We start from the raw sequence: 15,880 nt of genomic DNA, 5'->3' as shown, positions 1-15,880 counted from the left end.
TTTACATTGGATTGCCCTTGGTATACTGTTTACATAGGCACCAAGTGTTTGTACGTTGTCTCAGCCATTCAAGAGAGTTTCCCTTTCCATGATGAGCTCAATCAAAGACTGTACAGTTTGAGAAACTCTGTGGCTCCATGTTTATACAGAATAATTCCAGTCATTATGTATTAGCTTCCTGGGATAATGAGAACAGCCCAATTTAGACAGAACTGAGCTTCCTGAAACCTTAACCCCAAATGAGCAGGTTATATAAAAATCTAATAAACAACAGATTTAAAAAATGTTTTGATACAATTATCATAATTCATAGACCTACAAAAATTGAATGAATGTAACATTTAAATAATAATAATAATATTTCTATGAGTGCACAATTGGACATCACCAGCCACTTACTGTAACTTTCAAGATGTCGATTATTCCCATTTGACCAGGGTTCAGATCCTGCCCGTGTAAATGCTTTGTGTTCCATCCACAAAATGGATCAATACTGACAATACATGCACTCCTCTAATAACAATCTACCCTAATACCCTATGACCTATAGTCTCATCCTCCCTATATTGGCTTATCCAGACAGACACATCACAGGGCATGGGACATGTGCCAATGTTCCTGACAGCCTCCAGATGTTCTGAAACAGACAGTGTTGATTCCAGACACACAGTTGACTCCAGCTGGTTACAGATGTTTTCTCTGGAAACACTGGAGGAGAAATTACTCTTACACTTTTGTACTTGGGGTCCCTCTTGCGAGAGGCCTATCACAAATATCGTACTTAAGTATTAATGTGCATAACAAATTGGCCAGTGTTGATTTTTTTTGTTGTGTTACATTTCTAGTGTTGATTCAGGAGTTAAATTCACTCTGTAAGAGTGACATTAACACTAAGTGGTGTAAAATAACCATCAGTGTTGATGTTAATAGTTTCAAAAGTGTTATACTGTTCACTGTTCACTGAAAAAAGTGTGTTCACTGAAAAAAGTGTACATTTAACACTTTCAGAGTTAAATATACACCATTGATTTTGCTGTATGGAACACACAAAAGATCAAGAGAATTATATCACTAATAACTCTCACTGGGTCCTTAAAAATATTCTGTAGCTCTGACTGATAATAATATGAGAATCTCTCTGACTACTACTTCAAGGTCTCAGAGCAAGTGACGTCACCGATTGAAACGCTATTTAGCGCGCACCGCTAACTAAGCTAGCCGTTTCACATCAGTTACACCTATGCTGATGTAACCGATGTGAAATGGCTAGCTAGTTAGCGGTGGTGCGCGCTGTTTCAATCGGGTCACGTCACTCGTTCTGAGACCTGAAGTAGTTGTTCCCCTTGCTCTGCAAGAGCCGGCATTTGTGGCGCGATGGGTAACGATGCTTCGTGGGTGACTGTTGTTGATGTGTGCAGAGGGTCCCAGGTTTGAGCCCAGGTAGGGGCGAGGAGAGGGACGGAAGCTATACTGTTACACTGACGTGAAGTTTGTTCTATAGAAAGTATTTGACTCTGATGTGTGCCACAGAAAGTATATGACTGTTATATTAAACAGAGGAGGGAGTCAAATACTTTCTGTGCACACATCAGAGTCCAATACTTTGTATAGAACAAACTTCATGTCAGGATAGGCAACCAAAATGAATAAGTAATGTATGTGTGTTATATTAAAACAGAGGAGGGAGTCAAATATTAGCAAGCAATAAACATTTCCAAACAACTACTAGTCGAATAAGACATGGGAGAGGTGACGAATTTTGGCAAAGAGATTTATTTATAGACTAATACACTTGAAACAAATAGCCAAACTGAAAATTGCAGACATGACTAGTTTCTCCCCCGTGATCGAAACGCCATTAAAAATAAAATGAATCGCAGCCTAATGTGATCATTGACAGCTGCCTTGAAGGACACAAATCAAAAATCCTTTCTGCTACTAAGATCAGTGAAATGTAGGCTAAACTGACAACGGGGTGAAGAGCAGAAATCTCAACTAGCAAGCAATGAGGGGGGGGGGGTTCTGGCAGGGGGGAGATTTTCGGCACAACACCGGCCTCAACATGTTACAAAAAGAGATTAACTGTATAAGATGCTCTGGGGACAGGAACAGGGTATGGTAATAGGGGCCAGGCACACAGGTTTGAGTGTCAAGAACTGCAACACTGGTGGGTTTTTCATGCTCAACAGTGCCCGTATGTATCAAGAATGGTCCACCAGCCAAAGGACATCCAGCTAATGGCAGGCCAGTGGTCGAAAACAGGTAATTGATTAAAGAGGAAAAAGGAGCCTGCTGCGAATTGTGCAGAGCAACAGGCGGGCTACAGTTAGTCAACTGACAGTCTAGTACAACATTGGTGCCCAAATACCCATAAAATAATGCACAACTCATCGTACCTTGACACAAATGTGGTATGGCAGCCGACGACGTTACAGAGTTCCACTTCTTTCAGCAAAAAACAAAACTGCGATTGCAGTAGGTTAAGGTACGAAAACACGCTGGAGAATTGGAAAAACATTGCCTGGGCTGATGAATCCCAGTACTTCTGTTTCACTCTGATGGGATGACTAGGGTATGGAGAAAACCACAAGTACATCCATCATGCCGCGTGTCAACATTGCAGGCTGGTGGTGGTGCTGTGATGGTGTAGGGTGTTTTCATGCAACACATTGGGTCCCTTGATAAAAGTGGATCAATGTTTGAATGCCACAGGATATTTGAACATCATTGCCAATCAGGTACATCCCTTCATGGCAGCAGTGTATCCATCTGCAAATTGATAGATGCACTGCTCTGCACAGCCTCCTTTTTCTCTTTCATCAATTACCTGTTTTTTGACCACTGGCCAGCCATTGCCTGGATGTCGTTTGGGTGGTGGACCATTCTTGATACACAAGGGAAACTGTTGAGCGTGACAACACCAAAAACGTTTCAGTGCTTGACACACTCAAACCGGTGCACCTGGCACCTACAACCACAACTAGTTCAAAGACACTCCAATCTTTTGTCTTGCCCATTCACCCTCTGAATGGCACACATACACAATCCATGTCTCAATTGTCTCAAGGCTAAATAATCCTTCTATAACCTGTCCCCTCCCCTTCATCTACACTGATTTTCGAAATGGATTTAAAAGGTGACATCAATAATGGATCATAGCTTTCACCTGGATAGTCTGTCATGGAAAGAGCAGGTTTTCAGAATGTTTTGTACACAGTAGTTTAAACTACTATACACACTACATGACCAAAATCATGGACATTAATATGGAGTTGGTCCTCCTTTGCTGCTACAATGGCCTCCGCTCTTCTGGGAAGAAGAATATTGCTGCAGGGACTTACTTCCATTCAGCCACAAGAGAGTTAGTGAGGTCGGCACTGATGTTGGGCGATTAGACCTGGCTCGCCGTCAGCGAGCCATCCCTAAGGTGTTCGATGGGGTTGAGGGCTCTGTACAGGACAGTCAAGTTCTTCCACACTGATCTTGACAAACTACTTCTGTATGGACTTCGCTTTACACATGGGGGAATTGTCATGTTGAAACAGGAAAGGGCCTTCCCCAATCTGTTGCCGTAAAGTTGAAGATGTCCCTTCACTGGAACTAAAGGGCCTAGCCCAAACCATGAAAAACAGCCCCAGACCATTATTCCTCCTCCACCAAACTTTACAGTTGGGACTATGCATTGGGGCAGGTAGCGTTCTCCTGGCATCCGCCAAACCCAGATTCGTGTGTTGGACAGCCAGATGGTGAAGCTTTACAACACTCCAGCCGACGCTTGGCATTGCGCATGGTATTCTTAGGCTTGTGTGATGCTGCTAGGCCATGGAAACCCATTTCATGAAGCTCCCGACGAACAGGTCTTGTGCTAACGTTGCTTCCAGAGGCAGTTTGGAATCCGGTAGTGAGTGTTGCAACCGAGGACAGACTATTTTTACACGCTACACACTTCAGCACTTAGTGGTCCCGTTCTGTGAGCTTGTGTGGCCTGCCACTTCGCGGCTGATCCATTGTTGCTCCTAGACCTTTCCACTTCACAATAACCACACTTAAAGTTGACTGCAGTGCTTTTATTCAACTTTCCCATATGCAGCCATTTGTGCAGGACTGTGCACCTTGTTCTTGGCCTTTTTCTGCACTTTAGGAACTATTTTGTCAATTAATGGCCCAATTATTCTACACACACAAGATGAGTATCTGGCTGCTGGTGTTGTTGCGGCGCTCAATGTCTGGGAATGCAAGCATCAGGCACAACCGTAAGGGCTCTTTCAATCTGGCTTTATTAATCACCTCTCCCTTTCGGGTACGGTCGTCCATTAACATCTTTTGACTATTTTGAGGGTTTGGCTTTAAGCATTAATTTTTCACATTTCACAGAGACAGCAACTTCTGGAAAAGGGGAGTGCGGGGAGCTGAATAGTGTAATAAGCCTATGTACACAGTCAGCATAGGGAAATACAATATGATCCAAACAACACATTCTATAAAATACAGTACAACACTCAGGCTGCACTCCAAATCCATTCACACCGAGCCATGTGGCTTATTGAAAATGAGTATACAGTGCATGCCTGATAAAGTGTCAACCATTTAGGTGACTCAAATGCCTGTTTATGTAAAAAAAAAAAAAAAAACATGAGGCACTGCAAGTGCTGCCAGGAGAAGTATGTTGTTGGCCTGCTTGTAATGACAGACATTTCATACTGTATTCACTACAAAAATAGATGCAAAATTGCAACAATCATATAAGAGCAATGTCAAAAGCTCCCTTCACTTCTAAAGAGGGTAATTGTGCGAACATTTTTTAACCTCATCCTTAGGCTCAATTGCTAACTCAGTAGTTAGGCTTCTGTGTGTGTGAACAGCATTTAAAAATTCCACTGTAGGGTATAACAAAATGCTGCTCATTTAGAAAACATCTTAACCAGATTTCTGCTTTACAAGTCATAATACTGCTGCTTTACAATTCACACGGTTTCTTTATTTCCCAATACGTAAGTAATAATAACTAAATAGACATCAGGTCTTCTGTATCAAAAATGTACATTGTGTGAGGTAAGTAATTGGTCAGGAGCCATTGATTGACAGTAAAACGGACCACTCAGTGAATACATTCTTTCCACGCCCTCCTCAACCGGAAAATAATTACATAACAAACACAAGCGACTTGCTGGCTGGCATGAAAAGACAAGATATAACAACTTTAAATAAGTTACCTTTATAATGTCGCTTTTGCGTTTATGACTATCTATATGTTTATGATATTTTCTTCAAGACATATCTTGTTAGCTACAGCTGCTAGATCAATTTATACTTTTATTTTTTGCTAGCTAACGTCAAGTTATGCCTCAAGAGATTCAAGGGGGAGAAGAACAGCTCCCGTTGGTAAGGTCTCTGAAAAGCGGAATACCGTCGAATGCAGTGTTTTGTAACCGGAGTCCTCGAATCATGCGACCAGTATGGATTAATTTCCGCGGGGAACCTCAACTCTACGATATTTTACAGCCAGGAAAAGGAATGAAAATGAACACCTTCGTAGGTAGGTAGAAGCTTGGCTAGCACCAGTTAGCAAATAAGCCACAGCGAGTAACGTTAAGTGTAATATTTTCTGTTAATTCAAGAATTGGTCATCAGTAGCTGTCAATAACCCAAGTATACATTAAGGTGTCTATAATATAATTGTAATTGTTAAAGGAATTCATATAGCTTCCAAAATATTGTTTTAGAATGGAGTAACGTTACCAAAATGGTTGCGCGGTGGCTTCAAAGCAGCCTTTTTTAAACATGCAACATATCGGAATCCTGTTTCTGAGTAACTACCATGGTTTCTTCAACGTTCTCTCACTTGTCTCAACGCCTCGGGATAGGAGACATGCTGGACAGTCCTTAACTCTTGCCACCTCTGTCTCCTTCACCCTAACAGGGCACTTCATGAATCCGGGCACATGCTCGCCCCCACAATTGCAGCATTTCGCCTCAACTGGCATACGATACTCCTATTGTCTACATACACTTGACACATGCCCAAATAGTTTACATTTGTCACACTGCAGAGGTTTGGACACATTCCTACCTGGTATATTTTTCAGTTGCAAAGCATGCTCCTTATGCTCCTCGGACACACACACACAAAAAACACTTGTTATCCTCTCTGACACAACCTTATCCAATGCATCTATAATATTAATCGAGACGTCAAACAGATCTCCCAGATTACGCCAACGGTCCAAAACCCTCAGTCCAACTAAAAAAAGAGTCAGAGCAAGGCTTGACTTTACTAGATTCACAACCACTTCTCACGTTTTCCTTCCTGTTCGCCACTGCAGTCAAATCCTTCTTACTCTCATCTCCACTCGACGCGCCGTCAGTTTCAAACAAAATATCTGCCTCCACCATCTTCTCCCCTGTCAGTTGTCTAGGGTTTTTCGACTATGGTATTGTGGCGATCTACAAACATCGGTCCACATTTGTATTTTATTTATCATTTTTTGCAGATGCTCTAATCCAGAGTGATTTACAGTAGCAATTATTAGGTTTAAGTGCCTTGCTCAAGGGCAGATTTTTCACATAGTCAGCTTTGGAATTGGAACCAGTGACCTTTCGGTTACTGGCCCAACTCTGCTAACTGCTAGGTGACCTACTGTGTGGGCTTGACCGCCCACTCTTATGGAGTGTAAATTCATTACACTTTGTGACACAAAAGGGGAGGGTAACAGAGAAGAAAACTGGCCCTACCAACTAACCCTATACCCATTAACCTCACCACTATTCCACTACCTGGCCCTATCTGATCCTACACCAGGCCAACAGCCTGGGAGGACGGGACGTTATCGTTCAGCACACAATGTAACAAATTTTGTACCCCCAAGTACTTCTCCGCAGATGCCACCACAACATATATTTTCTGAATTTAATTCCATTTCTGCATTACAGTTGATAACTATGGTTATGAACGCTAAGAAGCCAACCTTACTGAAACACATGTTATTTCTATCACTCTTTATTAGCCTCGGTCTACTCACAGGGAGCCTTCATCTAGGCTTAATACATATCATTGGTTCAATCCCGATGCTCTGTCTAAACGCAAATACGCCACACTTTTGATACTATTTTGGAAAGCTTTTGGAACTTAATTTTCAAATAAGCGAGAGAATCTTTCAAAAAATAAAGATATACCATTACACAGTTTAGCAAAGTTTCGCCTGGTTGTTTTCACACAAGTGTTACACGTGTTTATTTGTTTGGCATGCTGTATTTGGTCTTGGTGTGTATCGTCTTTATGCCTTTCCATGTTTTTATTCTATCAGGTCATCCTTGGATGTTCAGAGATGCAGAGACAGATGACGCGCTGAAGGCGAATAGTAAAGAGATGTTCCTGCCCAAACCAATGGAGAATGGACAGGCTGTCCAGGTTAACGTCACATTACCAGGTTAGAGAAACATCAGGTTTGAATTCTCCTTTGACCTGTACAGATCATCTGTACACCGATAATAGTGTCATCTCCTTGTATGTGAGCATCTCTGCTAAGAGGTTTGGACCTTTCTGGCACTTTAGTGCAATTGTACTCCCTGTGTAACAGGAGGGTCACTGGTGATTATGACTGGTAGATCATTGTTCTGTGTTTTGAGCAGCACACATTATTCTTTTTACTACTCTGCACTGAGAACACACATAAGGAATATTATTATTTAATCTAATAACTATGGCATATCTGTGTATGTGTGTTCTCTCCTCAGTCCTCAGCTTGAAGGAGCGTGCCCTCCAGGTAGTGCGGCGCCTGGTCCGTCCAGAGGACTACAGGAGGCTGGAGATTGCTCGGTGTCTCCATGAGGAGCTGGAGGACCGTCCCAGCGTGCTGAAGGACCTGATGCGCATCGCCCAGCGCGTGGAACAGCGCCTCCTAGAAGACAGGCAGCAACCCCAGGATGCATGAGGAGCAACTTAGAATAGGAGTGCTTATATAGATATCGCTATATGGCTCTGATGCTGCTGTTGATGTTTCTGAATCTATCAAAATAATAAGATGACAGAATGAAAGATTGTTTGATTGGACACTGGACACTGGGAGGTCAGGGTTGAATTCACTGCTGTAGCAACTACCGAGGGTCTTATCCATTTTTTGTTGTTGTTGCAATTGTTTAAAATGGTATTCGTAGCTTAGGAAAAAAATGTGTCAACCAATTCAGTGCTCTGACTTTAGAGAAGGGATCATCAACCTGATTCAGCTGCTGGCTGTTTTTGTTGTTGTTGCGGATTGTCAGGTGGTTGGAACATAATTCCAATTCATTTGTAGACTGCAAAATCACTGCAAGAAGCCCAAACACATATAAGATTTGACGATAGCATAATAATTCCAAACCTTGCTTACATTGGTGCACAGTCACATAGCTCTCTTTTTTGCCACATGGAAATACTTTGGAACAGATTTCTGAAAGTTCAATCACTTAGAGCTGATTTTTATGTTTTTTCTGTCCACACACACTACCAGTCAAAGGTTTGAACACACTTATTCATTCAACATTTTTTCTTTATTTTTAAAATGTTTCACATTGTAGAATGATAGTGAATACATTACAACTATGGACTCATGTAGTAACCAAAAAAAGTGTTAAACAAATCAAAATATATTTTATATTTGAGATTCTTCTAAGTAGCCACCCTTTGCCTTGATGACAGCTTTGCGCACTCATGACATTCTCTCAACCAGCTTCATGAGGTAGTCATCTGGAATGCATTTCAATTAACAGGTGTGCCTTGTTTAAAGTTAATTTGTGGAATTTATTTGAGCCAATCAGTTGTGTTGTGACATGGTAGGGGTGGTATACAGAAGATAGCCCTATTTGGTAAAAGACAAAGTCCATATTATGGAAAGAACAGCTCAAATAAACAAAGAGTAACGACAGTCCATTATTTTAAGACATTAAGGTCAGTCAATACGGAACATTTCAAGGACTTTGAAAGTTTCTTCAAGTACAGTCGCAAAAACCATCAAGCGTTATGATGAAACTGGCTCTCATGAGGACCGCCACAGGAAAGGAAGACCCGGAGTTACCTCTGCTACAGAGGAAAAGTTAATTAGAGTTAACTGCACCTCAGACATTGCAGCCCAAGTAAATGCTTCACAGAGTTCAAGTAACGGACACATCTCAACATCAATTGTTCAGAGGAGACTGTGTGAATCAGGCCTTCATGGTCAAATTGCTTAAGAGAAACCACTACTAAAGGACATCAGTAGTAAGAAGAGACTTGGGCTTGGGCCAAGAAACACAAGCAATGGACATTAGACCGGTGGAAATTTGAGTCCAAATTTGAGATTTTTGGTTCCAACCGCTGTGTCTTTAGTGAGATGATGATCTCTGCATGTGTGGTCCCCTCTGTGAAGCATGGAGGAGGTGGTGTGGGGGTGCTTTGCTGGTGACACTGTCAGTGCTTTATTTAGAATTCAAGGCACACTTAACCAGCATGGCTACCACAGCATTCTGCAGGGATATGTCATATCAGGTTTGCGCTTAGTGGGACTATCATTTTGTTTTTCAACAGGACAATGACCCTACACACCTCCAGGCTGTGCAAGGGCTATTGGACCAAGAAGGAGAGTGATGGAGTGCTGCATCAGATGACCTTGCCTCCACAATCCGTCGACCTCAACCCAATTGAGATGGTTTAGGAGGAGTTGGACCGCAGAGTGAAGGAAAAGCAGCCAACAAGTGCTTGGCATATGTGGTAACTCCAAGACTTTTGCAAAAGCATTCCAGGTGAAGCTGGCTGAGAGAATGCCAAGAGTGTTTAAAGCTGTCATCAAGGCAAAGGGTGGCCGTGTTGAAGAATCTGAAGTATAAAATATATTTAGATTTGTATATCATGATGTCACTATTATTTTACAATGTAGAAAATAGCACAACTAAACATTTGAATGAGTTGGTGTGTCCAAAACTTTTGACTGGTGTTTGTGTGTATATTTATTATTATTTTTGCTCAGAAAACTTGGGTGACCAAATAAATCCCCCACTGGTTGGGGAACCCTGCTTTGGAGTGTTTAAGACTTTCAAGCAGGTTTTGCCCATCAGCTTGTTAATCAAATATACTGGGTTTGGAATAGATTAAGTAAACCAAAAAATATTAATTTAGATTGATTTACACGCTCGCTGGCAATCAAGGTAGCATGTTTAAAAAAATAAAACATTTTTTTGTTACATACTGTAGCTTTATAATGAACAAGCTCAACGTATTTATCCATCATAAAATGTAAAGATGTGAGAAAAGATGTACAGGTTTGAATGAGGGATGGGTCAAAGTAACTAACATTCTTGATACACACGGGAACCTGTTGAGCATGAAAAACCAAGCAGCATTGCAGTTCTTGACACAAAATAGTGTGCCTGTCACCTACTACCATACCCTGTTCAAAGGCACTTACATTTTTTTTGTCTTTTCCATTCACCCTCCGAATGGCACATACACAATCCATGTCTCAAAAATACTTCTTTAACCTGTCTCTGCCCCTTCGTCTACACTGATTGAAGTGGATTTAACAAGTGACATCAATAAGGGATCATAACTTTCAGCTGGTCAGGCTCATGGAGCAGGTGTTCATAATGTTTTGTACATCCAGTGTATATTGCAAACAACCTTTGAGGCTTTGTGAAAAATACATACTGTGTCTACCTACGTGCCTGTTTTTTTTGCAATATTTTCTATTTGTAATATATTCCACATATGCAAAAGACTGATACATCAACCTAATAAATGTTTATGTTCTTGGCCTGTTCCAATTTGTCTTATGACAGTAAGTTTCACAGTTCAAGGGAATAGTAATGTATGGACTAACGGACGTAAGTCCCTACCGTTACGCAGCTGTGTCTCCGCCACAGAAATACAGTAGAATGATAATTTTAATAAGTTAAAGTTCATATAAGGAAATCAGTCAATTTAAATAAATAAATGAGGCCCTAAAATTTGATTTCACATGACTAGGAATACAGATAGGCATCTGTTGGTCACAGATACCCTTAAAAAAGTTAGGGGTGTGGATTAGAAAACCAGTCAGTATCTGGTGTGACCAATATTTGCCTTATAAAGCCAGCACATCTCCTTCGTGTAAAATTGATCAGGTTGTTGATTGTGGCCTGTGGAATATTGTCCCACTCCTCTTCAATAGCTATGTGAAGTTGCTGGATATTGGCGGGAACTTAAACATGCTGTCGTACACGTCAATCCAGAGCATCCCAAACATGTTCAGTTGGTGACATTTCTGTTGAATATGCAGGCCATGGAAGAACTAGTACATTTTCTGCTTCCAGTACTTGTGAACAGATCCTTGCGACATGGTGCATTATCATGCTGAAACATGAGGTGATGGCTGCGGACGAATGACATGAGAATGGGACTCAGGATCTCTGTGTATTCAAATTGCCATCAATAAAATGCAGTTGTATTCGTTGTCTGTAGCTTATGTTTTACACGACGCCATACATGTGGTCTGCGGTTGTGAGGCCGGTTGGGCGTATTGCCAAATTCTCTAAAACTACTTGGAGGAAGCTTACGGTAGAGATATTAACATTACATTATCTGGCAACAGCTCTAGTGGACATTTGTGCAGTCAGCATGCCGTTTGCACGTTCCCTCAAAAATTGGGACATCTGTGACATTGTGTTGTGAGACAAAACTGCAAAGTTTAGAGTGGCCTTTTATTGTCTCCAGCACAAGGTGCACCTGTGTAGTGATCATACTGTTTAATCAGTTTCTTGATATGCCACACCTGTCAAGTGGTTAGATTAACTCCGCAAAGGAGAAATGTTCACTAACAGGGATGTAAACAAATTTGTGCACAAAACTTGAGAGATTTAAGCTTTTTGTGCATATGAAACATTTCTGGGATCTTTTATTTCAGCACATGAAACATGGAACCAACACTTTACATGTTGCATTTATATTTTTGTTCAGTGTATAATTCTATGGCCTCAACATTCAGATGGGGTTTGCTGAAATAATACCACTCAAAATGTAATTTGAATATAAGATTTCTCAGTGCTGGATCTCTGTCGCCTAGTTTATCCCCCTTTTATTACCCCTCTTCTGTGTCAGTTCGTACTGCACTCCCCGTTGCTCACTGTTTCTGCACCAGCTTCTACCTACCAAAGCTAAGTACCAGAACTTCTAATAACACACCTGATACATTCCTTTTAGGTGGTAATATAAAAAAGCTTCCTGATAAATGCAAAAAAGCATAGTGATTATATCAGTGGAGGCTGCTGATGTGAGAACAGCTCATAACAATGGCAGGAACAGTGTAAATGGACTGGCATCAAACACCTGGGAACCATGGAAACCATGTGTTTGATACCATTCCACTGGTGCCGCTCAGGTCATTACCACGAGCCCATTCTCCCCAATTAAGGTGCCACCAACCTCTTCTACTACTTTTCTTCTACTAAGGACAAACCATTATGTTTTTTATGTTCAGATCTATGGATGTTCCATTCATGTATGTTAGGTATGTACCTTTCTATAGTGTCTATAGGTGTATGTGTGCATTCTATGCAGCTTCACATCAGAAGATATGAAACCTGTGCTACAGATATTAAATTATAGAGGAGGACCTGTTGCTAGGCTACAAAGAAACACAATCTGTACCTGTCTTTGTGAGAAGAGTTGCAGAAACATGCAGGCCGAGGATAAAAGGAAGAACACTTGGGACCCCAGTCACGTCAGATGACAACAGGGAGTCCAATCATCTCTCTTCTTTCCTTCACTATTGGACCATTTCAGTCTTATCGCAATGCCACAGCTGCCTGACATGTACCAAGTGTGGATAAAATAATCTACCACAGGGTTATATGTAGACACAGCTAGATTAGGTAAGGCTACATTGGTCATGTTTTAATAGTGATTCTCATACCAAAATAGCTGTCCTTTATACATGCATGCACTTTTCTGTAGGGAGGCACTTCCGAAAGTCTGTATCTCATGGGTGAAAATGTGGAAATATCTTATGCCATTGTCCTTTACGTGGGTAAACAACACAAAAATCCAGCATCACAGACAAAGATCGAGTTCTCGCTTTGTGGTGGATGTTTATCTGCCTCCTATCTTGATTTCCACCTTTTAAAAACCCTGGCGACCATTTGTAGATTACCAATGACGTCAATCAGATATAGAATAGAAGATGAACGGTTTCCTGCAGGCTTTCAGTCTTGCATGCATGCATATGTCATGTGAATTTGTGCATTTATCCCATTAGTAAAGATTAGACTGTTTCATAACACACTGATGCAGTTCTGGTTTACTTCAACATTTTTGTTTGTAAATCTCTTGGTCCTCCATGAATAATTGAGTAAAACAATCATATAAACTCATCCCTTAGAATGATTTGTAAATCACAATGTTATATTCATGAAGGTACCCACCTATCTGCTCTCAATGCCAGCTGCCATGGTGACACAGAATTGCACTGTACCCCTGAGCAAACTAATTAAACATATGACAAGATTTTCTCATAGCTGTTCATGCCAGCAATCATCAAATAACATTCAATAAATAAATCTCATTAACACAGTCCATCTTATATAAGATTTGAATTACATTAGCATGCTATCCTCTGTTCACACACTACATCTGGAGTCATTGTCCAGTCTCTCCAAAAGGTAATAGGTGGAAGTTTGAAGAGGAAATCTCTACTTTAATTAAATTGGCTCTAATGACACTGACTGTGGTTATTTTTGGCCTTTATCTTATGTTGCTTTTTGACGAAAAGAGCCCAGAGGACAGGTTTTGTGAAAACTTCTTTAAACTTCAACTACTTTTGTCTTTACCTCAAGGTCCTCTGACTAGAAGCGTGGCAGAGACTCTTTTCAAACTCACTTTTACTGTGTACTGACTGTCTCTGAGCTGACAGCTGTTGCTCTGCTTGATATATTGGTCTCTTTCTGCAGCTTGTAGGTTTGTATAGTATGTAGGTTTGTCTAGTTTTTTGTCTAGTGTCCAGCTGGTTTAGAGCCGGCGCACAACCATAATTTTCCTCCCCTGACTCAAGACATGTCTGAGGCTTCACCTAATGATCTGGCACCTGCTAAGGCACAAGGCACAAGTCCTTTTCGGGGTTTCTATTTATTTTTATGATCTGTTGGCGATAAATAATGAATGAGGTCAAACCTATGATCAAACTGAGCTCAGGCTGGGGTTTTCTCTCTCCAAAACCAGCCCCAGTATGGGAACAAGTACAACAACCACGCCAGGAGGGGTTTCCGCTAAGACCCCTAAATGTGTACATCTTGTAAACAGGCATTTGCCCCCCCCCCTCTTATGTCTCCCTGGTCACACAACAATTTCTGTAACCTACAGTGAGCTACAAAAGTATTGGGAGAGTAACAGACCCCCCCCCCCCCCAAATGCTAAACTCTCGTGTTATTGTAATGGCGAGAGGTTAGCATGGCTTGGGGTTATGACATTTGTGCGTATGTTACTTTTTTACTCATCATTATTCATTCAGGACTATCAATAATCATGGTAGTGTCCACATTAATGTAGAAATGTTTGGAAACAGTCTTCTCATTCACAATAAAAGTGACTCCAAAATGTCACAATACATTATTTACCATTAATTTCTATTGGGCACAAAATAATCTGAAACAACCAAAACAAACAGCAAATGCATCCAACAAGTTTGTAGCGTCACAAGCTTGATGTAATCACTGCGTGTGTCACGCTCGTCATCCTCCTCGTCTGAGGAGGAGTAGTTGGAAGGGTCGGAGGACCAAAATGCAGTGTGGTATGTGCTCATCGTGAATTTAATGAACAGAGAACACTTGAACAAACTATACAAAACAATAAACAAACACCTGTGAAGCTATAACCACAACCGTGAAGCTATAACCACAACGCTATAATCACAACCGTGACGCTATAATCACAACCGTGACGCTATAATCACAACCGTGACGCTATAATCACAACCGTGACGCTATAATCACAACCGTGACGCTATAATCACAACCGTGACGCTATAATCACAACCGTGACGCTATAATCACAACCGTGACGCTATAATCACAACCGTGACGCTATAATCACAACCGTGCTGACACAAGCAACTAACATAGACAATCACCCACAACCCACAATGACAAAACAGGCTACCTAAATATAGTTCCCAATCAGAGACAACGACTAACACCTGCCTCTGATTGAGAACCATATCAGTCCAAACACAGAAACAGACAAACTAGACATCCAACATAGAATGCCCACTCAGATCACACCCTGACCAAACAAAACATAGAAACATACAAAGCAAACTATGGTCAGGGCGTGACAGCGTGCTTGGAATATGGGACCAAATACTACAAATGTTACTAGTTTAATACACATATGAGTGAATTTGTCCCCTGAAATTCCCCTAAAATTTCTAAATCGTTCACCCGATATGGATGAAAATACACTGAAATTAAAGTAGACAGTCTGCACTTTAACTTCATAGTCATTGTATCATTTCAAATCCATATTCCTGGAGTATAGAGCCAAAACAACAAAACATTTGTCACTGTCCCAATTATTTTGAAGCACTGTATATGACATGTGGACTGTGTGACATTCACATACACATCAGAGAAGGGAGTGACATTTCTCCTTAAGTCTCTTTAATTTCAGATCCCGCAGTGCAATCTATCCCATCCCTCTGTCTGCTCTACAGTGTTGAGACCCATCCCTCTGTCTGCTCCACAGTGTTGAGACCCATCCCTCTGTCTGCTCTACAGTGTTGAGACGCATCCCTCTGTCTGCTCTACAGTGTTGAGACCCATCCCTCTGTCTGCTCTACAGTGTTGAGACCCATCCCTCTGTCTGCTCCACAGTGTTGAGACGCATCCCTCTGTCTGCTCTACAGTG

The 15,880-nt window shown here is 41.3% G+C and overlaps 1 protein-coding gene across 1 annotated transcript; it reads left to right on the top strand.

Annotated features, from left to right (window-relative positions):
• Positions 1-5,125: 5,125 nt before the first annotated feature.
• vhl (von Hippel-Lindau tumor suppressor) lies at positions 5,126-8,167 on the top strand. The gene is made up of 3 exons (XM_021569262.2): positions 5,126-5,536; positions 7,305-7,427; positions 7,735-8,167. Exons 1-3 carry the CDS (start codon positions 5,341-5,343, stop codon positions 7,929-7,931), a joined length of 516 nt encoding a protein of 171 aa, XP_021424937.1. The 5' UTR covers positions 5,126-5,340; the 3' UTR covers positions 7,932-8,167.
• The last annotated feature ends 7,713 nt before the right edge of the window (positions 8,168-15,880 follow it).

The sequence above is a fragment of the Oncorhynchus mykiss genome, chromosome 17 (assembly GCF_013265735.2).
Source record: "Oncorhynchus mykiss isolate Arlee chromosome 17, USDA_OmykA_1.1, whole genome shotgun sequence".
NCBI lineage: Eukaryota > Metazoa > Chordata > Actinopteri > Salmoniformes > Salmonidae > Oncorhynchus > Oncorhynchus mykiss.
This window is presented reverse-complemented; position numbering and strand designations above follow the sequence as displayed.